Source organism: Emys orbicularis, chromosome 2 (assembly GCF_028017835.1).
Source record: "Emys orbicularis isolate rEmyOrb1 chromosome 2, rEmyOrb1.hap1, whole genome shotgun sequence".
In the NCBI taxonomy this organism is placed as follows: domain Eukaryota; kingdom Metazoa; phylum Chordata; order Testudines; family Emydidae; genus Emys; species Emys orbicularis.
Genome location: NC_088684.1, coordinates 211,262,288 through 211,289,336, shown reverse-complemented (window position 1 = coordinate 211,289,336; position 27,049 = coordinate 211,262,288). Strand labels below are relative to the sequence as shown.

The 27,049-nt window shown below is 41.7% G+C and overlaps 1 protein-coding gene across 1 annotated transcript in view; it reads right to left on the bottom strand.

The window, feature by feature from the left end:
* Positions 1–2,909: 2,909 nt before the first annotated feature.
* Positions 2,910–27,049, bottom strand: part of SUSD5 (sushi domain containing 5) — a 65,038-nt gene continuing 40,898 nt past the window's right edge. Inside the window, exons 4-5 of the mRNA XM_065400225.1 lie at positions 24,029–24,217; positions 2,910–4,183 (exon numbers count right to left, since the gene is read on the bottom strand). Coding sequence (XP_065256297.1) covers positions 2,910–4,183; positions 24,029–24,217 — 1,463 coding nt within the window. The remainder of the gene's footprint in view (positions 4,184–24,028; positions 24,218–27,049) is intronic.

The following is a 27,049-nucleotide window of genomic DNA, read 5'->3' as shown; positions in this document are numbered from 1 at the left end:
AGTCTCACAAGAGCCCCATGCAGTTTGCATTTGTAACTTTATTTGTGTATGATTTTTTCATCATGTACGTTTCCTGACACTAACAGTACTGACTTTGTTTACTTAGCTTGTTGAGCTGTACTTCATTCAAATAACACTATGCAGAACTGTAACACTGATTTGGTGCTTTAAGATTAAAAAAAAGTTTTTAAATTGATGGTTTTTGCATTTATTTTGCAGTATATTTCCACACAGATAACAGTGTTTTAGTTGAGTTAACAGACTCCATAAAGTTACTTAGTGCTAAATCCATTGTTTAAAAAAAATTACCTCATAAAAATATTTTACAACTGTAATCCTAGGTTATTTCATATTCTAGAACACATTAAAGTCATGCAGTATAACAGGAAACACACTATTTACAAATCTGCACTGTTTCTATTCTTGCTGTCTATATCCAGGCAACAATACTCAACTCCTCTTGCTCACTATAAAGTCATATTCTTTCACAAAATGTGTAGCTATATTTTTAAAATCCTGTTTTTAATTTTTGTTAGCCCTATATGGGGATTGAGTTACACAAAATGGGGCCAAAGTTACTCAAAATATACACCACTGTAACTGAAGACAGAATTTGGTCCTATATGATCTCCACTGATTCCTCTTTCAATATTTCACCTTTTTCCCCCTTCATGCTTTGATCTATTGAATAATTTGAGTATTTTGGCTGAGACTGCACTGTAAGGAGTAGAAGACGAGCTCATTTCTGACCTGTAGATTTATTCATAGTTATGAGTACTACTTTTGTCATTAGGACAGGTAAGAACAAATAGTAAGATTTTTCATTCCTAAATAAGCAAAATTATTCCAGTGATGACAGAAGACACCTTTTATATCTCTCTCTCCCATATTTATTCTTAACAATTCTAAATAGGATGTTATATTGGAAGAGCCTCCAACGTCTTCCTTGCTTAGGTTTGTTTTTATACTTCAAACCAAAATAAGCAGTTTTTATGAACTTATGTATCTCCCACTGTTCCACATCATATCTTTGACCACTTTCTACTCCCCTTTAGTTCATCAGAGAATAAGAACATAAGAATGGCCATACTGGGTCAGACCAGTGGTCCATCTAGCCCAGCATCCTGTCTTCTGTCAGTGGCCAGTGCTGGATGTTTCAGAGGGAATGAACAGAACAGGGCAATTATTGAGTTGTCCAGTCCTAGCTATTGGCAGTCAGGGGTTTAGGGACACCTAAAGCACAGGGTTGCATCCCTGACCATCTTGGCTAATAGCCATTGATGGACCTATTCTCCATGAACTTCTCATTCTTTTTTGAACACAGTTATTCTTTTGGTCTCCACAATATCACCTGGCAATGAGTTCCATAGGTTGACTGTGCATTGTGCAAAGAAGTACTCTGCTATTAATTTAATTGGGGAGATCCCTGGTTTTCGTGTTATGTAAAGGGGTAAAAAATCACTTACTTTGTCCACAACATTCATGATTTTATAGACCTCTAACATCTCCCACCTTACTCCTCTATTTTCTAAGCTGACCAGTGCTTGTCTTTTTAATCTCTCCTCATCTGGAAGCTGTTCCATACTCCTAATTTTTGTTGCCCTTCTCCATGCTTTTTCCAATTTTAATATTTTTTTTTTTTTGAGATGGGGTACCCAGAACTGCACGCAGTATTCTAGGTATTGGAGTACCTATATATCATGGAGTAGATTTATATCATGACATTATTTTTCTGTCTTATTATCTATCCCTTTCCTAATGGTTCCTAACATTGTTAGGTTTTTTGACTGCTGCTGCACGTTGAACAGAAGTTTTTCAGAGAACCATCTGACCCCAAGATCTATTTTTTTAAAAACATATTTGAGTATACAAGTGTACTTCAGTCATCCCATAGAATAATGTGGCAAATATATTTTACATAACATTTTTAATTCATACATTATAGGCTGTGTATTTAAATTCAACATCTTCATCAGTTGGTCTTAAAGCACTATTACTCAGAAGAACAAATTACTTTAGATGTATTTTCCTGCCAAGGTCTTTATTCCTGTCTGGCTCCTTGATGAGTAAGGGACTACTTATAGCACCTGAAAGGAGGAATGCACTGACTACCACAGTGCTTGCTTACTTTTAAAGGAAGAATGGAGTTTTCTAGTATTTGTATTATCTCAATTCCAGTGAGAAAGCATTACTTCCACAAAAAATATTAATACCAAAAAAGGCATTTCTTTCCTAAGGTTAAAACAACACCCCCTAACCCCAAAATATCCTAATGTCCTACATGTTTGGTTAACGTGCTTCAAGAAAATTTCACAACATTGAAGAAAAGTACCTTAGTGATCATCTCTCCAAATGCAAAATCACCCATTACATTAACATGCTGTACCAAATATTTTTCCTCACATGATATGCCATGTAATCATTGGTTTTGGTCTACCCTGACAAATTTGGTTAGTTCTAAAAGAAATAACAAACACCAACATATGTGGTAGCTCAAAGAGAGACTTTTGCCCCGCATCTCTTTGTCTGGCTCACTGAGAGTAAAGCAGAAAGGTCTGACCAGTCCTGCCATTGGCTTGTCGTAGACAAAGAATTTGCTTTTATTAATTAATATGAGCAAAATGTAAATGCTGGATGATCTCCAGTTGCGCTACCAAACACATTATTTTTTGCTGAGATCTCCAAAAAGACCCATGTGGTAAAAATGTACAGATTCTTTAACACTGAAATGTCAAGATATATTAAGTTGTGATTTCAAACAGCTGAACTTCCTTCTTTCCCACACAGGTTTTTTGGTTTTTTGTTTGGTTTTTTGCCCCCTGCTTCCTGCACTGATGGGTTTCAGTGTCCACCATTCATGTGACTTTTTTTCTTGCTTTCCTAGTGTCTGCTAAAAAACAGGTAGCAGGTTAGACTTTCTGCATTTCAATCTGTTGGTGGTGATGGGGATGTCTAGCCTGACCTTTTCCGTTCAATTTATATACAGAACTCTTCTGTTGCCGTTTTTTGAAACACCACACCGCCAGTATCGATGCAAACAGTAACAAACATAGAACAATCACAATGATAGCTATCATGGGATCTTTACTTGGGCTAGGACAATCCTCTCCTACACAAGGTTCAGAAGTGGGGAGAAGTTTTTCTCCTGTGCCATAAGTGAGATTTTCTTGCTCAAGAAATTCATTAGACAATGAGTTAGTAAAGACCTCCCGAGTTGGTATAGTGGATGCTGCTTGTGTTGAGTATGCTGTTGTTTCTTCTGTCTCTGGATATGGAATGTGGTCAATGGGACTGACTGTTGTAGAGGTTTTCAATGTAGCAGTTTTCAAGTTAGGGCGGTCATGCTGTGTAGTTGTTGTAGTAGACTCCTGAGTCACAAATCCCAAAGATGTAGTTGGGTGATACCTGATCACATCCTCAGAGCCCTTGCTAGCACTCACGTTCTCGGGAGCACTAGTTGGTGTTAGTACTAATGGTATTTCTTTGATCCCATAATCACGCATCCTTGTTGGGGCTGCCACAATCTGTGTTAAATCCTTGTCTGGAGCTGGATTACTGTTGCCTGCTTTCCTAACTTCAACATGATTTGGTTGATCAGTTGTAAGGATAATGTCATCTTCTGTTCCCATTGATCCATCAACCTTATCTTCCTCTTCGTCATCCTCCACTGCTTCCTGAGTTACAGGGTAACCATCTAACCAGGATTCATCAGTATTGGTGACTGTATCTTTCATTGCCTTTGTATCATTGTTCACAAGAACAGGTCCAATGGGGAAATCTTTGCTGTCATAAATCATTTTGTTGCCAGGTTCATTATAGATGGTTTTCACTCCAATGTGGTTGTTGCCATCAGAAAATTGTGTTTTAGTGGCATCGTTTGTGTCTTTGTCAGATTCAGGCTCATTGAAAGACTCTGCAGGGAACCAAAACAAGTGTTTTTGGCTCAGCAGTGACACAGGTGATTCAGTTGGTGCCTTGCTTCCTTTCTCAGTAGAATCTATACCCTGAGTAACATCTTTGCTGCTTCCAACATTTTCTGCCTCTGTTTCTTTAGGGTGGGAAAACTCCTGCTCTTGTTCCTCCTCGCCTTCCTCTTTGCCATGCTCTTCCTCATGCTCAGCCACAGGCATAGACCTGTCATCGGGAAAATTATCTTCATAGTCAATGTGTGCCTCAGTCTCATCTGAAAAAGTTTTTTAATAAGTTTAATTTGGTAGAAAAAACACTGGGCTCCTGGAATGAAGATTATTTGTTATGCTGTGAATTAAGTGTTGTGCAGTGGTGTCCCTTAAAACATGGCTTATACTTATATTTTATATGTTGTTCTGCCTTTCATTGAAATATAAGTGGTCACCACAACTCTGATATATTATAGCAAGTTATATACAGTTTGGATAATGTTGTTACAATTTTAACTTTAAATTTATTGACTTTCCAACACTCTTTTAAAAAAACACAGAGAATTTATTATGCCCTCAGTTAAAGTTGTATACATGTTTCCACTCTAAAGAGCCTTTTCAGTTGCTTATAATTTTATCAAGTGTTCACCTTTTAGACTATTTTCCAACTCTGCTCCCTGAGGGCAACATTTTTAAAAATTTGAGCAAAACAGTTCAGCTATTTTCAAGCGGGAGAATGAATGGGAGGAAAAAAGACAGTTCTGCTTTTGTTTCAAAAGTTTCAAATTTTTAAAAATAGTCCTAAATATTTACAGGAAAATATTCCCTGGGACACATGCCTTCCAGTGGTCTGGTGAAAATTAATTTTTATTTGCCCAATTTATGAAGGTTTAAATATATATGTATGTGTGTATATAATGTCATCTATTATGCACAATTTTTATCATATTTTTTTAAATGCTGTCCCAGTGTTCCACTGACACTGTGCCTGTGCATATGTGAATTGATAGGAATTTCTCATCCATATGTGATCAGGTAATTGACTGATATATACATGCAAAGAGGTAAAGTTAAGGTTCACAGGCATTTCCTGATCCCTGAGTGTTTTACTTTGCAGCCTTACACTATCAACATTGATATTTCAATTAAATGTTCTCTTAGTGTTGGGGTTTAATATTACCAACCATAATACCTCTTTAAAGCTTTTTTCTGGGAACAATATTCCATTGTCAGAAACTGCTTCCCAATGATTAGTACTGCCAAATTTATAAAAGTCAAACCTGATGCTGTTTTTATACCAAATATCAACAAGACAAAGGGATGGTGTTGAAATCCTGGGCCTATTGAAGTCCATCGGAGTTTTGCCATTGATTTCTAAAGAGCCAGGATTTCACTTTGAATCTCTAATGCTAGACCACCATATGCAACAAAAAGTACATCGCTGCTGACTGTGTAAAAACAGCCTGCTCTTATCAAGGTATTCTTCAAGGAAAGACCAAAACAATTTCTAGAATACATTGCTAAAAATCTACTTTCGAAGAGGTATAGTATTTGATGTATTTGACGCTGAAGGGTCAAACTAAGTTTTGACTATTGAAGTCAATGGGAGTTTGCCTCAAAAAGGACTATCAGATTAGGCCCTATAAATGAGGAATGATATTGCCACTGAAATACAGTCAGCTCTTTAGTGGAAGGGTAGCAGCCCTGGGGCGCTTTGCATTCTGCACAATAACAGAGTAGGTGAAATTCTGGCTAGGGATACACAGGGAAACCCTTGATCTTCTGATATATGCCATGGGATTTTGTCCATGCAGAGCAGACAGGACCTCAGTTTTGAAAGGTCTCATCTGGAAAACACTCACTGTATGTGATATGGATCTGTATTTATGTACCTCAGAAGAATGAAAGGCTTGCCTGCTGGGATATAAATCTATAGTGCCAGGTATTTAAATACTGATGCCTAGACTTCAGAATAATGCCCTCAGCCATCACCATTTGGACTACATATTTATTTCAATAAATAGATTACCCAGGGCCGTAGCAACAAAGAACGTGGGCCCCTCCGAACGGTGGCCCCCTCCGAATATATGTCCGGGCGGGGCCCCTTACAATGCAGAAACTGGAATGCGGTATTTATTTTGCCACTTTTAGGGGCCCCCTTCCTTGCGGGGCCCCCTCCGGTCAGAGGGTACGGCGGGCGCTCGCTACGCCTCTGAGATTACCAACAGGGCTGCTGGAACAATTTATATTGTGGGGGTGCTGAGAGCCATTGAATTGGATTGTAAAGCTTGTATATAATGGAAACCACTTCAATCCAGGAGGTGCTGCATCACCCCCAGCACCCCTAGTTCCAGCACCTACGGTTACTAAAGAACAATCAAGTGCAGTATGGGGGAAATAACATCATGTCTGAGTTTGATATAGAGACACTCCCCCAGCCCTTTCATCCCCACTACTCATTTCACAAAGCTAAACAAAAGTTTAAATTAAAGACAAAAAATAGAAGACTGCATTACTATTAATATTTCTGCTGTTATTTGAAAAATAATTACAGTCCAATGAAAATTTTGCTATCTGGGCAGGGTGCCTGATTTTGAGCTCACACCAGTTTTACTCAATTGAAAGTTGATGCAATTGCTCCTGGTTCGTGCTGGCATACGAGCCTAGAGAACCATGCCTAGAATCTGGAAAATAAACTGAATCAGAAAAACCAAAGACTGTTTAACCTTCAGTGGAGATAGTAAAGCAATGACCCTGAGCCTAGCGAGAGGCAAGAAAGAAATCAATAACAGGAAACTATAAATGCATCAGTCTATAATGTACAAAGTCTTGTGTTTTTACTGTCTTGTTATAGGCTAACAATTTAGGGTGAGATTCTTGACTGAGGCCTGTCTCAGATTCTCCATCCTTGGTCCCAAAGCATGTAAGAGAGCTGTGCCCTTGTGCTGACTTACACTATGAGGGATAATGTATAGCTTCGTTCTCCCCAACCCCTTCCCCCAACACACTCCCTGCTTCCCCTCATAACAAGGGGTTAGGATGTGTCTGGTGTAGGAAGCAGATACACCAGCAGAGAATTTTCCCCACACAGAGAAACTTCTCCACTGGCCCTCTCTGGTCAGTTAAAAACATGGGAAAACTTACATGCGATGCAGAGTGGATTTAGCAGACAGGAGAATTCAGCCCTTTAAAGCACAAACATTTCTGGTAGGACACAAATTCCTCTAACTGTTCATAAAATGTGCTCGTGCAGTCTTTCATATCCTAACTGGTATTTGGAAGATTACCAGAATATTAAATCAACAGGTTTGTAAAATAAAATGATATACAAATTGTCAACAAAACATAAAACAGTTGCAACATGCCAGCCTCGATACCATAATTCCCTTCTCCCACTCATGAATTTTTCCACGGTGCCCTCTGGAAAGAATGCCTTACGCCAGCTTGCAAGCCACCACCTCCTACTTATTCAAATCCCTCCTAAAAAATACCTGTGTGATGCCTGTTACAACCTGGTCCAGTCACCCTCTGTAAGTAGACCCAACATGCTTCTAAGCCACTGTGGACTCCACAATCCAACTGCGCGTGAGGATGGGGGACAGCAAGCGACAGAGGGAGGCAGAAAGATGGAGTGAGTGGGCTGAGGCCTCGGAGAAGGGGCAGGGCAAGGGTGTTTGGTTTTGTTCAGTCAGAAAGTTGGCAACCCTACAACTGCCCTGGAACCAGGACCTCAGACCTTCTGAGCCGCCTAGGCCTGTCTTCACAGCGTTTTGGAGCATGTGGGAGAGAGCCTCCTAGCCCAGGTCAACAGACTCATGCTGGGTGCTCTAAAAGTAGTTGCATAGACAGCGCTTTGAAGTTGCAGGTCGGGATGGAGTTCTGAAGCCTAGCAGGGTTATCAATTTTGGTTGGATGTATTCCAGGAGATTTCATCACATGACATAATCTTTAATTCCTGGAGAGTCCAGGACAATCCTGGAGGGTTGGCAACCCTAAAGCATAGGGAAGGGTGTGGGCTTTAGAGCCCAAGCTCCACCCTAACACTAAACTTCAAAACTTTGTCTATGCAGCTGCTTTTAGAGGCCCACTCACCTGAGTCTGGCAATGCAGGCTCTCAGATTTGCTCCCAGGGGCTCCAAACTGCTGTATAGACATCCTCCTTTTTGCTTACACATGCTCCCCCTCCACCCCAGAGATCCACTCTGACTTCTAGTTTAATTATTTTGGGGAAAACGTGGTAGGAAGGCAAGGAACACAGGGTTTATAAGGGAATTTCTTAACCTGCTCATAAAAAGCACTAGAGATTAACAGATTTTTGCAAAATAAAAATCCTGAGCTGCAGCTCCTGCTCCGCCCCTGTCTGCTCTCACCCATTCTGTGAGGTAGAGCTGGTCTTGTCAGTGTTTCAAGCTAGGCAGAGTCCTTCCTGCCTGCTCTCTCTCTTTCCAGCCCAATCTGCTTGCACATGGAGATGGATGGCTCTGATTCACAGAGAAGCACTTCAACACAATCTGTCTCTTTTTGCAATGTGCTCCTCTGGCATGCTTGATCATTTTATGTCCTCATGTTAGAATCATAGGGTTGGAAGGGACCTCAGGAGGTCATCTAGTCCAACCCCCTGCTCAAAGAAGGACCTAATCCCCAACTAAATCATCCCAGCCAGGGCTTTGTCAAGCCTGACCTTAAAAACCTCTAAGGAAGGAGATTCCACCACCTCCCTAGGTAAACCATTCCAGTGCTTCACCACCCTCCTAGTGAAAAAGTTTTTCCTAATATCTAACCTAAACCTCCCCTACTGCAACTTGAGAACATGACTCTTTGTTCTATCATCTGGTACCACTGAGAACAGCTTAGATCAGGGCTGCCCAGAGGATTCAGGGGGCCTGGGGTCTTCGGCGACGGGTCCCAGAGCGAGTGAAGGACCCGCCGCCGAATTGCTGCCGAAAACTCTCGTGGGGGGGCCCTGAAAACTCTCGTGGAGGCCCCTGCGGGGCCCGGGGCCTGGGGCAAATTGCCCCACTTGCCCCCCCCCCTCTGGGTGGCCCTGGTCTAGATCCATCTTCTTTGGAACCCCCTTTCAGGTAGTTGAAAGCAGCTATCAAATCCCGCCTCATTCTTCTCTTCTGCAGACTAAATAATCCCAGTTCCCTCAGCCTCTCCTCATAAATCATATGCTCCAGCCCCCCTAATCATTTTTGTTGCCCTCTGCTGGACTCTTCCCAATTTTTCCACATCCTTTTTGTAGTGTGGGGCCCAAAACTGGACACAGTACTCCAGATGAGGCCTCACCAATGCCAAATAGAGGGGAATGATCATGTCCCTCGATCTGCTGGCAATGCTCCTACTTATACAGCCCCAAATGCCGTTAGCCTTCTTGGCAACAAGGACACACTGTTGACTCATATCCAGCTTCTCATCCACGGTAACCCCTACGTCATTTTCTGCAGAACTGCTGCCTAGCCACTCAGTCCCTAGTTTGTAGCAGTGCATGGGATTCTTCCTTCTTAAGTGCAGGACTCTGCACTTGTCCTTGTTGAACCTCATCAGATTTCTTTTGGCCCGATCCTCTAATTTGTCTAGGTCCCTCTGTATCCTATCCCTATCCTCCAGTGTATTACCACTCCTCCCAGTCTAGTGTCATCTGCAAACTTTCTGAGGGTGCAATCCACGCCATCCTCCAGATCATTAATAAAGATATTGAACAAAACTGGCCCCAGGACCGACCCCTGGGGCACTCCGCTTGATACCGGCTGCCAACTAGACATGGAACCATTGATCACTACCCATTGAGCCCGACAATCTAGCCAGCTTTCTGTCCATCTTATAGTCAATTCATCCAGCCCATACCTCTTTAACTTGCTGGCAAGAATACTGTGGGAGACCGTATCAAAAGCTTTGCTAAAGTCAAGGAATAACATGTCCACTGCATTCCCCTCATCCACAGAACAAGTCATCTCATCATAGAAGGCAATTAGGTTAGTCAGGCATGACTTGCCCCTGGTGAATCCATGCTGACTGTTCTTGATCACTTTCCTCTCCTATAAGTACTTCAAAATTGATTCCTTAAGGACCTGCTCCATGATTTTTCCAGGGACTGTTCTTGTGTTATGAAACAGGGCAAATAGGAGCACACAGTTTACCTTGTCTGCCATTAATTATTTTGTAAGCCTATATACCCTCTTACTCATCTCTTCTCTAAACAGTCCCAGTCTCTCTTCATATGGAAATTTTTACATGTCTCTAATCAGTCTTCACACCTGGCTCTGAAAGTCTTCTACTTCTAAAATATCCTTTTTGAGATAGGGTGACCACACTAATCCAGGTGAGGTGAGGGTATAACATTGATTTTATACGTTGGTGTTTAGCCAACCCGTCCGCCACCCCTTCATAACTCTTTCTCTCTCTCTTTCCCTATGTGTGGTGTAGCCTCCTTATCTGTTTTTCAGATAGGAAGTTCTTCAGGCCAGGAGCTTTATTTTGTGTACAGATGCTCCCCGACTTACACAACTGTTCCATTCCGGAACGTCTTGCGTAACTCGAATTTTGCGTAAGTCGGAAACTATCTCCAACCATTAAGCAAAAAAAACCCCTAAAAACCCAAAAAAACCCTCCTATTTCTAGCTTACGGAACTTTTTCCGTAAGTGCGGATTTGCGTAAGTCGCGTTTGCGTAACCCCGGGGGGCATCTGTATTGAACAGCACAGATCACTTTGTCAATGTTAAATAATAGTAATAAATGGCCTTGCTATATAAAGTGAAATTCTTTCTTTTCAGAATCTCTCTTGAAATACATTTTCTGTTGTTTAGAAGGATTTTCCTACTGAAATATCTAAGTCAAGTAATAGCATGAGCTCTTGATAAAATGTTAGTCTCCAGTCAAGTACCCAGAATTTGTTCTCTTTGGGCCCAATACTGCTCAAAAATCAATTGACGTTTTACCAATTACTTAACTGGAAACAAGAACAAGCACATTTGTATTTTTTATTAGGAGCTCCTAACCTTGCTGTACAGTATCTACTGCCCATGCATACTTAAGTCTTATTCCTTTAGGGCTAGTCTACACTGGCAATGCTAAAGCGCTGCCGCGGCAGTGCTTTAACGTGGCTTATGTGGTCACGGCAGAGCGCTGGGAGAGCTCTTAAAAAACCCACCTCCACGAGGGGCGAAGCTGCCCCTACACTGGCGCTTTACAGCGCTGAAACTTGCTGCGCTCGGGGGGGTGTTTTTTCACACCCCTGAGCAAGAACGTTGCAGCGCTATAAATTGCCAGTGTAGACAAGCCCTTAGATAATCATTGTGGTCCAGGTTGTAAAGCTGCTATAGCATATTCTCATATGCAATGTCTGCTGTTTGTACAGTTTATAGCAAAGAAGACTATATACATAACTAATGTTAGCTTAAGGGATGCCAGAATGAAAGGATCTATTAATCTCTTTAAACATCAAAGGAAGCATTGCCCTGAAGCTTTGGCTTCACATAGTCCTGGATTGCTTCCCATAGTAGTAGTAGTAGCCCATTCTTTCTTCTTGGTTTTAGACCTCCAGATGAGGCCTACATTTGGTATTTAGCAAGTTAATGTTATGAGGACAGCCTTTTTAGCAGCTGTGGACCCTATATTCCAGGCACTGGTAGCTTACTTTTTATACTCAGTTTTGCTCACTACCTAAGCACTTTTTGGAGCTTTCTACCTTCCAGGTTATAGGATCATAACTGAAGACTACTGACCAAAGTGTCACTATGTTCACCCCTTATTTAAACAGCTGTAGCCTTTATTTACATGCATTTAAACCAATTACCAGCTGGTTTTAAAGTGGTTGTACCTTTCCTTTTAGGCAGGCTTGGCTTTAAAACTGCTTATATTGAAAAGCATTGGTCCAAGATCCAAGTCTTTCTATATTCAGTCAGAGTCCCAAACACACACCCCGCATTACTGCTGGGGACTCAGGGACTAATTAGAGTAAGGGACCACTTAATGTGAGTAAGGATAGCAGAATCTCACCCTATGGAAATCATAATAATTAATAGCTTCCATTTTTATACCATACCTTTCATCTAAATCTCAAATTGCTTTCCAAACATTAACAAATTAATTAAGTCTCTTACAATCCTTCTGAAATGGGTACAGTAATATCTATTTGACAGGTGATCATGCTGTGGTATAGAGCTGTGAAGTGATTTGTCTAAGGCCACAAAGTGAGTCAGTGCAGAGCTGAAAACAGGAACCAAGGACAGCATTATTTTTTGACAGGCCTGTGAAATATTTTGCCTGTGAGATAATACCACCGTGTTCCCCTACCCCCCCCCCCCCCCCAGCAATAGACTTTTGTCCCAACATGTCCCAAAATAATAGTAATAAAAAAATGAACTGACTTTTATTCATCATCCCATTCCGCCTTAATGTGAATTGATAACAATCTCAGTTTTTAAAAATGATTGTAGTGGGACTATGATAGAAAGGGTGAGGTTGTAGAATTTGGCCCATAGTGCTTTGGGATGAAAGGTGCTACAGATATTTATTATGAGTGGAATTTTCAAAAACACTTAGTGTTGGCCTCATTCAGCTTCCACTGAAGTCGATGGTAAAATTTACTCCAATGGGAATAAAGCCAGGTCAATGATGAATGCTTTTGAAAACCCCATCTTGTATGTTTCTTTTAGTGCCCAGCATGGGTCCTTTTCAAGCAGAGGTGATGTGATCTCAGCTCTCACAAGCTAACAATCTAAAAGGACAAAAAACAGACCAGGGGAAAGCAATAAAATATACAAGCAAAAGGATAAAAGTAAAGGCTGGCAAGCATCATTTTAGTTCAAATTTGTGGACAGGGAATTGATATGATTTCTCATATATCTGTTATGACTTGTTTTTTAGAACATAAGCTTTTGGGGGGTATTTATTCTGTCTGAGCAGTGCCAGACACAATGAGGCCTCTAGGAGCTTTCACAATGTAAATGTTAATGCTCGCATTAGTTTTGTCTATATACAGGGGTTCTCAAACTTCATTGCACCGCGACCCCCTTCTGACAACAAAAAATACTACATGACCCCAGCAGGAGTAACTAAAGCCTGAACCCGCCTGAGTTCCCGCTGCTCCGGGCGGGGGGGGGGGAGGGGGGCGGCGGCAAAGCCCGAGCCCCACCACCCTGTTTGGGGGAACAAAGCCCGAGCCCCACTTGCCTTGGCTTGGGTGGCCAAAGCCTGGGGCTTCAGCCTCAAGCAGGGGACCTGTAACCTGAGCCCTCCCACCCTGGGCTGAAGCCCTCAGGCTTTGGCTTTGATGCCCAGTATTGGGGCTCGGGCTTTGGCCCTGGGCCCCAGCAAGTCAAACGCCAACCCTGGCAACCCCATTAAAACAGGGTCTTGACCCACTTTGGGGTCCCGACTCTCAGTTTGAGAACCATTGGTCTATAATGAACCAATGATTTAGGGCAAAAAAAAGGAACATTGACACTTAGCAAGTGGTTGTTTCCTTTTCGCCCTTTAAGACAGCGAGAGTATGTCACGCAATACCAGCTTTCAGATCCTTATTACAATCCCAAGCTTCAGGATATATTTTCTGAAACAAATACATTCTCTTCACTGCAGCAGAAAAAATAATAAACTGCAAAAATGTATTTTCCTGTTCTCTGCCTAAGGTTGCTTTGTTTGGGTTGAAATCCCTGTGTTTTCAGTTTTAATACAGTGCCCTTTCATAGTGTGAAATGGCAAGAAACAGTAACTATACAGAACCATTTTTCCCTCAAGCATATCTTAATTAAAAAGTATAGTGCATTACCTCAAGTGTGTAAAAACATTTTAAGCCTCTTGCAGCATATTGCTTTATTAATTTTTGATTTACTTCATTGTATTCACAATCCATTGACTACAACCAAATGTCAAACTTTAAGATTATTTTGTTCAATGTGCTTATGCTAATTCTTCCAAAATCTTTCAGATTGTACCCTTATTAATGAATTATTTTTAAGCTGGGCAATAGTAATATATGACAAACAAAGCTTGTAGAGTAATCATAATATTATGTAGCTCTTACATGGCACTTTTCATCTAGAAATCTCAAAATGTTTTACAAAGCTGGGTGAGAATAATTATTCTCATTTTACAGATGGAGACAAAAAAGGGCACAAGGAGGTGAAGTCATTTACCCAAACTCACAGAGTGAGTCATTGGCAGACTTGGGACTAGCAACCTGTTTTTTTGACTCCCAGACCTGTGTCCTCCCTATTGGTCTATGTGGCCTCTATCTGTAAAAGCATTGAGTCTGATTATTTATCTACTCCCTCAGAGCAGTTTCAGAATCAAGCCAAGTATCAGAGGGGTAGCCGTGCTAGTCTGGATCTGTAAAAAGCAACAGAGAGTCCTGTGGCACCTTTAAGATTAACAGATGTATTGGAGCATAAGCTTTCGTGGGTGAATGCCCACTTCGTCGGATGCATTCACCCACGAAAGCTTATGCTCCAATACATCTGTTAGTCATAAAGGTGCCACAGGACTCTCTGTTGCTTTTTACAGAATCAAGCCAGTTGTTTGGGAAATGTCATTTTAATGTAACAGTTTTTCCACACAGGCATTAGATATGCATTACAGTATCTTTTTTGTTGTCCCTCGTTTCTGACAGGAATCAGCTGCAATAAAAGTTGATATGTGTTCCCAAAAGTAAACCTTCACTGAAATAGAATCACTTTCCAGCATCAAAGCATCTGAAAAGCTCTGTTCATGGGCTTCTGCTGGAACATTTTCCCAAAAAACATTTAGTGATTATTTTTCTCTGCTGTACCAGAAAATATCAACAACCAAATATAACCCAACTTCCTTTTAATTCTAATTCAATTCTTTTGATTCATTCCCAATTTTTTCATAGTTAATTCTAAGGTTGCAAAACAGGCCTCCCAGGAGCCTAAATCACATTTCAAAAGTTACTTATGCATATAGGAGCCTAAGGGCTTGTCTACACAGGAAGCTATTGTGAAATAAGGTAGTATGTGAATGTAAAGCACAATAGCTGTTCCTCACTATCTCCTCATGTGGACACTCTTATTCCACAGTAGAAGTGCCTTTGTGGATTAAGTTAATCCACAAGAAAGCACTCAATCCAGAATAAGACTGCAGAGCTAGTGAGGAATAGCTATTGCACTTTACATTCACATCCTATTTATTTCACGAAAGCTTCCCCATGTAAACAGGGTCTTGGGCACTTTTGAAAATGTAACAGCTGTAGTACTAGTGATGACTCACTTTTACTGAGAACTGCTTTGACTTTTCCTCCTTTCTACCCAGTATCTGCTGGTGTCTGTTCATGACATGAAATAACTGAGCAGATCCCAAACATTCCAGGCATGTGTATTCTGAAATGGAGACAGTAACGCCAATCAGTGTAGACCATTTTCATTCCATTTGGAATTTTGAGAGTCTCTTTCTGTTTTACTTGTCCAGTCCCAGTTGTGTCATGACTGCCCAATCCTTTTTTTAAAAAGTGGAAAGTTCTGCCAGAAATAACTTCTTAGAGGTTTGATACTTCTCTGAACAAGCAGTGAAATGTTGACAAGGAAATTCTGAATACTGTTCCAGTCCCAAGCTTTAGTTATTGAATGGAATTATGTACAAAAAGAGAGAAAGAGAAAAAAAGCAAAGGAACTTGTTTGAAAATTATGTCAGAAACTGTATGCAATGGGCCACTTTGGCTGAGTTATTTTTATCTAAATTAGAAATAAAGCTGGTTGCAGGGACAGATCCTCAGCTAGTGTAAATTAAGTCAGTGGCACGTCTTACAAATTTATCATGAGTTTTACAATGTTTGGTTTGTTTTCTTAAAGCACCAATTCCTGGAGTAATGTCATTTAGTGAGAATCTCAGCTTTCACTCTGAAAAAAAAAAAAGGAAATATCTAGCCTTTGTGATTGCAGAGAAAAGCTTTGAAAACATGCCCCAAATCTATCCTAAATGTTTTTTTAAAAATAGGAAAATAAAAAGAATCCCAATTAAAAAAAAACTCCATGATTTTTAAGCCAGTTTCATGATTTTTTTTGCGGGGGGGGAGGGGTTAACAAACTTAACTTCATGTTGGAATGATGGAGGAGTTGAGGTAAGATACTATGTAGACCTAGTTGAAAGTATTAGTTACTAGACATAATACATTTTCTAAAGGTTAAAAGCCAACAGTGCAATCTTGGCTCCATTCTAGTAAATGGCATATCTCCTAATGACTTTAATGGGGCAAGGATTTCACCCTTAAGATTGGGAGCCAGAATGTGTAGGGTGAGATTTCCAAGAGGAATGCGTGTTGGCCTAATTCTGCTCCCACTTAAGACAACAAGAGTTTTACTAGTGCAGCATTGCCAACCCTAAAAGTTAAAACATCATGAGACAGACCCCAAAAACCATAAGACTTAAAAAAAAAAAAAAAAAAAAAGACTATATTGTCTTTTTTTGGAGGGGGGGGGTCTGTTGATTTCTGAACTCCCCCTACCCACTATATATGAGAGAGAGAATTAGTGTTGCCCACTCCCAAATGTATTGAGTAAAGTGATTTTGGCTCTGACTGCAGGAACAATCACTATCTGCCTGATGGCGCAGAACTTCCAGCTTCTCCTCAAACCCCAACATTCTAGTTAAGTCTGTAGCCCCCCCATCTCCACATCTGTCCATCCCCCGAGCAATTAATTACACACTCCCAGCCCCCACATCTGCCTGTCGCCCCCCAGGCCCCACACCAGCTCTGGGGTCCTTCACCCCCTTCCTAGCCCGGGGAGGGGGCGGGAGCTGCAGGTGCTTTTCTCCCCTTTCCCAGGCCTGAGAGAAGGTGGCTGTAGGGTTTCTTCACCCCTTTCCCCCCTTTTTTCTAGGCCTGGTGTTATAGGAATGTTTTTATTGTAGACTCTGCCCCAGACTTCCTGTGTGACCTGGGCAGATAACTCAGCCTATCTGTGCTTTAGCTTTCCCAACCTGTAAAATTGGAATAAAGCCTATCCACAGGGATATTTAGCATGACTAATACTTGAGCTCCTCCAATCTAAGGTGCTAAATAATTGCAAATTATTATTTGAAAACTTATTTATTTTGAGAAACTCCCCTGAGAGAGATCATTAAGATGACCTAACCCCCAGTACAGCCATTCCGTTGACCCAGCTACCACTTCTTAGGGAGGGGGAGGAGGATTACCTTCAACAATGGGAGAGTCCCTCCGGTCACTGTAGTAAATTCCTACACTGAAGTGCTACAGCTGTGGCACTGTAGCATTTTAAGTGTAGCTACTGTGTATACCAAAACTGAAGGAGAGGGCCAGAAAGGACTGAACGCAGAGGGGCAGTGGAGAGGCTTACCTGCTGATGTCTCACACCAGAGAGCTGGGCCCAGGGGAACAGTAAGAGGGCTGGAGGAGAGGGGGATGCTCCCCTGGTTAGGATGATCTCCCAGCAGACAGGCTGTGGTGGTTCCCACTGGGAAGAGTGGGGTTGTGCTCCATTTGGAAGGGCTGGGGGGGGCTACCCTAGCAGAAAGACAGAAGAGGACTGAAAGAGAGTCCAGGTGTTGTAGGAAGCACTGATGTGTGGTATGTGAGATATCAAAGGGTGAGATGTATTGGGATTTTAATGACTACATGGACTGGTGTGATGAGTCATGGAGGCAAGAGAGCCTGGTGTAGAACTCTTGGGTTACCTGAGAGGGAAAACTGAGGTGGGTGCACGGTTGTGCCTATGACAGAAGCTCTAGGGGTGTAGTCTTGCCATTGCTGCTTCGCTTTGTAACCCCACTTAGCTGCCTTGGTCCTGCAGATAGCACTGAGCATGCAGCTCCTCTGGCCTCCTAGCAACAAGGGGGGTTGTGGTGCTACTCCTTCCTTCCCTCTGCTTCCTGTCAGTGAAAAGCAAAGAGGGGCAACCAGCACCACAAGGTGACCACCCGCTCCCAGCTAGAGAAGAATGGGGGAAGGGACCTAGTGACCCCACCCCCAGCAAAGAGAGACAGGCTTGGGTAAACCTGAGAGTCCACCCCCAGCAATAAGGGACTGAGGGAGGCTCCCTATCCCACAGTAAATGTAGGGGAGTGCCAGAGGCAAGGGAGAATAGGGAAGAAAAATGCAGAAATTCTCTCCATCTCCTCCAACAAGGGAGCAGCTGAGAAACATGCCCCATGGGCTGGAGGTGAAGCTGGGTACCCTCTGATGGGGCATTAGTGCCTCTCAAGTGGGGGCAGTGAAGGGGAATAAGACTCCTCTCTCAGGAGCAAAAGAAAGGGGAATAGAGCCCCTCCCCCACCTGTGAATGAGTCACGAGACTGCTAATAAATTAAACCAATTTCTAAGGGGAATAGGGGGCCAGGAGAGGGAAATGGAGACCCCCAAGTGTGTGGAATGGGGTGGGAAAAGATTCCACTGAAGAAAAGAGAGACCCCTGCCCCCAATGGGGAATGCCATGAGGAGAGCCAAGTATGAAGACAGTGGAGCGAGACCCCAGAGAAGGATAGGAGCTTCCAATCAGGCCTAAGGAGAGATACTTACAAAAGGAAGGAGAGAACAACTGCAAAAAGAGTCCTAAGGGGGAAAAGAGAGGTGAGAGCCACCACCCAACGGGAGAGGGAAGTGGAGAGACCCACAAGGATGAGGCAGTGAAGCAGATGATCAAATAATGAAAAGTACCCAAGGAGGGAGAGAGAAATGAACCTGAGTAGGTGGGGGGAAGGGGACTTAGGGCAGACCCCTAGAAGAGGAGACACTCCAGTGAAAGAGGGTGTCAGTGAAGAGAGAGATTCCAGGAGGAAAGAGATGGAGCGAGACACAGTGACGCAACTTAGTGGGAGGAAAGAGAATAGGGCAGCAAGAGAGAGGAGAGTGGAGGGATGGAGGGAAGGACAGAAAAATTAATCATCAGAAAAACAAATGCTGAAAATAACAGAGAGACACAGATGAAGAGATAGAAGAAAATAAAAATGTTGAGTGACAGTTGACAAGGAATAGAAGATAAATCATGGGAGACACAGTAAGTTATCTGGCTAGCACCAATAGTTGCAAGGCACTTTACAGACTGGTATAAATTCAAGGTGCCTGCCCTAAAGACCTTACAGACTACACAGGCAATGTATAAATGAAGGAAAATAAGTAGTGACGAAAACCAATACAATTGACATTTTGTTTGGATTTATTACTTTAAGTTTAAAGAAAGCTTAGTGCCAGAAGATTACCTGAAAACACTTTGATTTTTATATAGCAGGAACCCTCACGTGAAAAGATTGTACAAGGGGTGTTTGGCTGGTCTGGTTCTATGGGTATTAGAGCCCCAGTGTCCTGCGTATTGGATGGGGTAACATGCTTTGTTTTGTTGTTAACAATGATGCTGACTTCTTCAGTATATTTTTCTATGTTTCTGTGTGCATCTGATGAGAAATGTATGAGAGTATTAAGAGCCCTTGGGTGTGCTAGTTTTGGTGCAGGAAAATTAGCATTTTAAAGGAACAAATTTTGGCCATGTGACAATTTATTGAAGTACAGATATAGATACGCTTACTTTTTTTTGGTTCCAAGTTTTAAAGTTTTTGTAAATTTTCTAAAATTCAGAAAATTGTGCAAACTTTATTCAAAATCTATTGGTGGAACATGCCTGGTCCCTCTCTCTCTGCCCCCCTACCCCCTTTTTTTCCTCAGCCTTCCCAAACACTCCTTCATTTTCTCCTGCTTTGGTTGGCTGTCTACAGGTGTGTATATTGCCCCAAAATTTCCCACTGGTGATGGCAATAATGAAAGCATTAGAGTAGAAAGGGCTGCAAGCATTTTAAGAACTGTGTTATCTAAGCCTGCTGGGAGCAGAAATATGTGACAAAATGTTTAAGATGTCAAGGGTGCATTGTCTACACTAGTGCTCCTATCATTGGTGGAGCTGAATAACTGAGACTATGTCTACGCTACACAGCTTTTAGCGACACGGCTGTGTTGCTACAGCCATGCCACTAAAAAGTGCACAGTATAGCTGCTGTTTGTCATCTCTCCTGCCAACAAAACAATTCCACCCCCAATGAGAGGCATTAGCTTTGTCGGCAGGAGAGCGCTCCTGCTGACACAGTGCTGTTCAGACCGGCGCTTGTTGTCAGCAAAACTTTTATCTTTCAGGGGGATTTTTTTTAACACCTCTGAAAGACAAAAGTTTTGTTGTTCAGTTGCCAGTGTAGACAAAGCCTGAGAAACTTTAGATAAAATATCCTAGTGTAGACCAGGTCTAACTGTGAGCTCTTTGTTTTTGCAGGAAAGATGTCTAAAGAGGGGTGCTATGCATCAATTTTAGGTCTGGTCTTATTTAGCATCTTCATTAATGCACTGGAAGAGGGAGTAAAGTGTGTTAATTGGGTTTGCAGAGAAGACTCATTTGGATGATGAGGACAGAGAAATTATGTGAAGTGTAACAGAGGAGTGAAAAGTACAGGAAAGAAATAACAAAACGAGATTTAACTTAGCTAACAAGATTAGCTAGCTAATCTTGAAAAAAATAATATGGAACACAGATTTATTAGAAGGTTGATACTTGGAAATCAGTAATGCTGAAAGAAACCTAGAGGTGATAGTGGACAACAAATTTAAAATAAGCTTGCAATGTAAATATAACACCACGAATGTGATGGATGTGGTTTTGGGATGTATTCAAAGAGAGAATCTGCTCAACTTTGATGATTCCAAACCTAGACTATAGGATTTAATTCTGAGCATCTCTGAATTCCCTCCAATTTGCCTAGGTCTTTCTAGAGAGCAATAAGAAGGTAATGAACACTTCACAGGGTTAGGCCCCAACTCTCCCTAAAATTAATGGGAGCTAAGACACTCAGCTCTTTATAGAAGAAACTGAACATTTTGCAGGATTGGGCCAAAAAATTAGCAGGCAGGTGCATTCTGCACAAATTTCAGTTTCTGACAGGCTTTAAGATGGAGTCACATTAGAACAGTGACAACATAATAATGGTATGGATAACACAGCGATATCTATAGTTTAAAGAATCATGTTTTATATATGCAGCTCTTGCAACTTTACTCTGAAAGGACACAGGGTTTTCAGATCTGTACTGTATACTTCCTTTAAGTATCCAAAGGCAAGTGCAAAATCCAGTTTTTCATTCCAGTAGCCCAGGCTGTAGCAACTCTGGTGCTGTGTGGAAAATAAACACAGCACAAGACATACAAAACCTGCATTCACATCTTGTGCACTCTATCTGGTAAACAATGTATTTGGCTCACTAACAGTCTCTGGGCTTAACTACCTTGAACTGCTTTGAAAAATGAACCTCTAATTTTGTTGTAACATCAGCAGTTAATTCCCTTCCGTAAGTAAATAAAACAAGTACGGTATGTTAAAGACCTATGAGTCACGTCCCACATCAGAATTAGCAAATACAAAATAATAAACAGCAGATCACTGCTAACGGGCTGGTTCTAACATCATAGCTGGAGGCACATGCCCAGAGCTTAAATGGGAATTGTGCCCAATACTGTACAGAAAGAGGGTTTGTGAGAATGAGGAGAAAGATAGTGTAAGGCAGGGTTATTAAACTGAGGATGAACTCTAGTAAAATATATTGAATACCCTCCCAGCAAAAGCACAACAGCAGTGTGGCACCATGATGCAACATCATCCTACATGACGTGATGAAGTCTCATAAATCCACAGAGATGACCATCATCGGTGTACTTTAAAAGTGGATGGTGTACAACTTGAATTGCAGGTACCACTTTGCCCCAGGGCTTGAAAATCTAGTATGCTGGGAATGGTGTCCACACTTCTATATATGCTAATAACCAAATCCGGCCCTCCCTTCCATGCATGCAACCCCATTCAAGTTGTTTACATCTCCTCTCAGTGCCACTCCCTTCCTTCTCCCCCTAAATCAATTGCCTCTTTCCTGATCTGGCTCACCAGAAAGAATGATCATGTCTCCTATGACCCCAAAGAGACTGGGAGAGACTCCTGGGACAAATCTGGCTGGTCAGCCCCCACAAACCAGAGGAAACAAAGAAAATAGGAGACAGTAAACCTTTTGTCAAAGTGCTAATCAGAGAGTTGTTTGGGTGGAACACTATGAGTCAGCAGATTCAGCTGCTATGCCTGCATGAACAAATAGCCAGTAACTGGTGCCCAAGTTTTTGGGGTCAAAGTTATATCCAGAGAAAGTGACATGATGGATATCAGAAGCAACTAACCCTTAAAAGATGCCCTTAACAGCAGTTAGTGGTATCTTTTTCATTGCCAGAGACTACTGATACATTGAATTCAAGTGTAAAAGGCTTAAGATTCCATAAAATGAGGAAACCGTAAGTGATAAAACAGTATAATTAGCTTCTCAAATAACTGCATCCCTCCCTTTGGATTTTTCAAAAGATACTGGGTTTATTAAAGGAATGCACATATCGGCATAGCCTGACATGGCCTGGCCTGACATGCGTAATTAACACATGGAGCGAGGCCTCATTTTTTGGAAGAGAGAATTAAGGAAGGAAATAAATCATCAGGTTGAAAACAGAATGTTTGTGCAAAATAAGGTAAATAAATAGGTCAGTAGGCTAAGAAGACAGAATGTCTGAACCAACTAAGGCTTTGTCTACGCTAGCACTTTTATCAGTAAAACTTTTGTCAGTCAGGGGTGTGAAAAAACACACCCCTGACTGACATAAGTTTCACCGACAAAAGCGCCGGTGTGGACAGAGCATACTGTTACTAGTATATTTATCACTCTGCCTTGTTACAGTTATTATCTATTAATTGTGTAACAGTAGTTCCCAAAGGCCCTAATAAAGACTGGGGGCCCCACAGTGCCTGGTTGTTGAACAAACACTGGAAGACATGGTAACCCTGGAACTTTTGCCATATTAGAAAATGATATGGAACTCTGTGTTTAAAGTGTTGCCTTGGAAAATGAAGTTATTTAACTGCTTATACTTTATGTTGTTAAGTTTGAATGCATCCACTAGTCCATTTTTCCATTTATCTTGCTGATATGATGCATTTTATTATGGTCTGATGATAAAGTGATACGGTGGAGGTCTTGAGTTAGGTAGGTAGGTAGGGTCTGGGAGTTGCTGTAGACCTTTGTGCGCATCCTGGTGAATTTTATGTTGTTTTTCCTCATTATTCCTTGTATAAGGGTGATAGTGGCAGAGGAAACAACCAATGTGTTGTAGAATGCTCAGGTGACCTTCCAGACCACCAGCTTATTTGACAAACTGTCCCTTGATTATTTCAAATGCTTCCCCATACTTTCCCTCACAGCACTCCTCTGTGCTCCCCTCCACACAGCACCCCTTCTGTGCTCAATTTGTTTTCTCTCTAGCCCTTACTTTGTGCTCCCCACATCCTTGTTTCCTCTCTGGAGAAGTATCCTATTGCTGCCTAATGTAGGCTCCTCCCAGCCCAGCCTTCTGGTTACCAGTATAGAGTGTGTATTCCCCACTCCAGCCCAGCACCTACATTATACTGCACAGCTTCAGTGGAAGCAGTTGTCTTGAGCTCCCCCTGAAAATATCTAAGAGGTGACTGGCTTGGTACAGTAGAACCTCAAAGTTACAAACACCTCGGAAATGGAGGTTGTTCATAACTCTGAAATGTTTGTAACTCTGAACAAAATGTTATGGTTGTTCTTTCAGAAGTTTACAACTGAACATTGACTTAATGCAGCTTTGAAACTTTACTATGCAGAAGAAAAATGCTGCTTTTAGCCATCTTTATTTAACTGAAACAAGCATAGAAACAGTTTCCTTGCCTTGTCAAATCTTCTTTTTAAACTTTCCCTTTATTTTTTAGTAGTTTACATTTAATACGGTACTGTACTGTATTTGCTTTTTTGGTCTCTGCTGCTGCCTGATTTGTGTACGTCTGGTTCCAAATGAGCTATGTGGTTGACTGGTCAGTTTGTAACTCTGGTGTTTGTAACTCTGAGGTTTTATTGTATGGTTAAGAGCTCTGAGGACCATTGGGAGAGCAAGTTGTGGAGGATCATCTGGTGCATAAGCACAGCGCTGCTATAGACACCTTCAACTGTACACAGTTGCAGCCAAGTCCTGGGGACTGAAAATATCTGGTACCATTTGGGACACTATCAGCCAGATCAGGACTTCCTGACAGCTATGGTTGGTAGGAATCTTGGTGTGTATGCTAGATAAGCTTACCTTTGACACAGGCCTGAACTTGCCCGTACCATTCCCCACAGCTGTCACAGAGCAGCGTAAAAGCAGTCTCTTTGTTTCCCATGACGTAGCCCTGAGCACAAATATATAGCAGCTCATCCCCCATTTCAAACCCAGTGTGACCATGCAGGATCGTGTGAGGGAAGGATGGGGGGTCCCCACATGGTTTGTCTGAGAAGAAAAAGAAACAAGAATCGTTAGGAGAAAATGTAATATGTTGAAGTATATTGCTAAGCATGGTGTTAGACTGGTAAGTCTAGATACAATCGCCTGTATATCCACAGAACACATACACTATTCACCACGTACGGTACACGCTCCCCAGAGTACTTCATAATTATGCTTCAGTCATGCCCTGGACAGGCATAGGTGGAGTTAAAAGAGTAGTTTGAGCTTCATGCCCATGCAATTTTGGGTTCTTTGTTGGGGAGGTGTCAGTACCTGTTGGGATGGCGATGTGTGTGGACCCATATCTAGTAGGGCTTTTGCCTACTTTATAAATCAACTAGCTAAATCAAGGTTACAATGTCTTATCCTGTATCCAGGCCTAATTTTGGTCAGGCCTAGATAGCATGTTAGCTAAGCCTGACATAAACTCAACCATTTTTTTCTGAGTCAAGACAAAGCCTTGGAAATGGACGGAGACTTCCAGCTCGTTCTATAGAGTCTTCTAAAGAGTTGTCAGTTGGTGAGATCTAACTCGAGCCAAGTTAAAACCTGTAATGACAGGCTCAGTAGGCCACTTTCAATCCTCTGAGCCATCCAGTCCCCTACCAAACAGCATATCTAATCTACAGGATTCTCATTAACCTTTTCCTTCTCCTAACGGGAACTCATTTACAATCTCAAATTGGCTTCCAAAGAGGAAACCTAATCTGTGAAGCAATGACCCATGTTCTCAAATTCACAAAGACAGTTAGGGTTAATAAAGCTCTGAACGCTCCTGTGAGAAAACTGAGATGCTAAATCAACATGTTTGTCAGGAAATAAAATATAAAATGCATTTAATTGAATAACTCATTTGACAGTACTCGTGTATGCAGCGCTGAGAACCTGAAAGTGAAAATGAATACAGTATAAACATACGTGAAATTGACTTAATTTAATTTCTTTTTTCTACCTGAGAGAAATGCAAACAGTAAATAAACAACAGCCATAGTGAAAAGCAAACTTCATTTTAAAAATTTATACAGTTTTAATAATCTAAGAAGGTGTCACTAGCATAGGGCCAGACTATTCAGGTAGTAATAAGAGCACAGAGTGTCCTCTCCTTGCAGATTCTCCCCTCCTCATGAACATCCTGTGAGAGAAGGATTAGTTACAACCATGTCCCCATCCCTTCTTGCTTCAGATTCCATAGGCCCCCCTTGGAAGGCCAAGGGTGTCAGGGGCCACACCCTACCAAAACCACAATGGACAGTGAATACAGCCACAGGACATATTAACTCTTTCATAGCCCCTTCCACACTTCCCTTCACTCACTCCAGAGGCATTGATGGCTTGGGGGATACTGCTGACAGCATAGCTTCAACGAAGCCACATTGTCAAGGAGCTGGTGCAGATGGCACTGTTCTTGCGGATCTTATGGGACCTGTAGCTTGTGGGGCCAGGACCACTGGTTATCCTGCAGGAGGAGACACCTCAACAATCCTAGGAAAATCCCACAAGATCCCTGTTGAGTTTTCCTGCCCCTAGATCCACTCCCATGGGTATTTCTGCTGGCTATCCAGGTTATGATCCAGGCTATAGGGAAATACATTGTTATTAATGATATATGATTTTTATGTTGAGAATTATTAGCCTTATTGTGGAACTTATTGTCATACAGAAAATACTATTGCTACATGAAGGTGCATTTGGTGGAGGGATACTCCTTTGTCAGCATTTCCTCTCAGTATGGGGATGCTTTATGGCCCTCACTGAACGTTTCTGAACCAGGTGTGCTGCAAGACCATCGGCCGCTAATTTAGAGGAGACATGAGCAATGTTAAAGCTTTGGAATTTATTCTCCCTTTAATACACACATACAGCATCCAAGTTTCAGAAGTTAGTGGGAATGATATATACATCCATTGATAGGAGAACACACCTCTCTGAGCCACACAAGGCTCAGTCTATGCTCTGTCTCATTTAGGCTTGGCATTGGCACCTGAATAAGTGAGGAGCAATTAGCAGCTAATGTGTTTCCTGTGAACTGATAAGAGTGATTAGATTGACATGGGTGAAAGGAATAAAAAATATTTGGCTGCCACATGGGAAAGCTACAGACCACTGGAATAGGTGTACTCTATTTGTGTAGTTACATTAATTAATGTTGAAAAGAGTTAGGTGTTTGCACTGAAGAGAGAATTGATCCCAAAGCATTCTAGTAATAGAATTACTTATTTGAAGGTATCCTAACCTACAGTTGTGCTGCTTAATTATGGGGCATGGTGGGGGAAATTAGCATCTCCAAACTTTAAATATACCTTATGATTAACACATTTGATATGCACACTATATCTTTCCAGGAGATAGAGTTGAAGGGCTAGGGTTGCAAATTTTGGTTGGATGTATTCCTGGAAATTTCATCACATGACATAATCTTTAATTAAAGATTAATCTTTAATTTAATTCCTGGAGACTCCAGGCCAATCCTGGAGGGTTGGCAACCCTATGAAGGGCCCTAGCTACAAAACAACCTAATGGAGGAGATAAAATGGAGCCTGTCCTTCTTCAGAGCATGCTGCAAAGTCTGCCTGTTTCCCATAACCTGTCCACCATAAACAAAGAATTAGTGACACTCAATTTAAAAGGGGAAAAAAAGAGGAGAGAATTTTCAAGAACCTGGGCAAGGTTCTTGAAGAGCACAGTCAGCTGTGATATTGTCCAGGTACAATGCTATGTAAATGTAAATTACTATAGTGATGGGTGCCCTAGAAATACCTAAGATAGATGCACTGAGATGTCCATCTACATCCTACCTTAAGCAGTTGGTAACCAACTCCCAAAGAAAAGGATAGT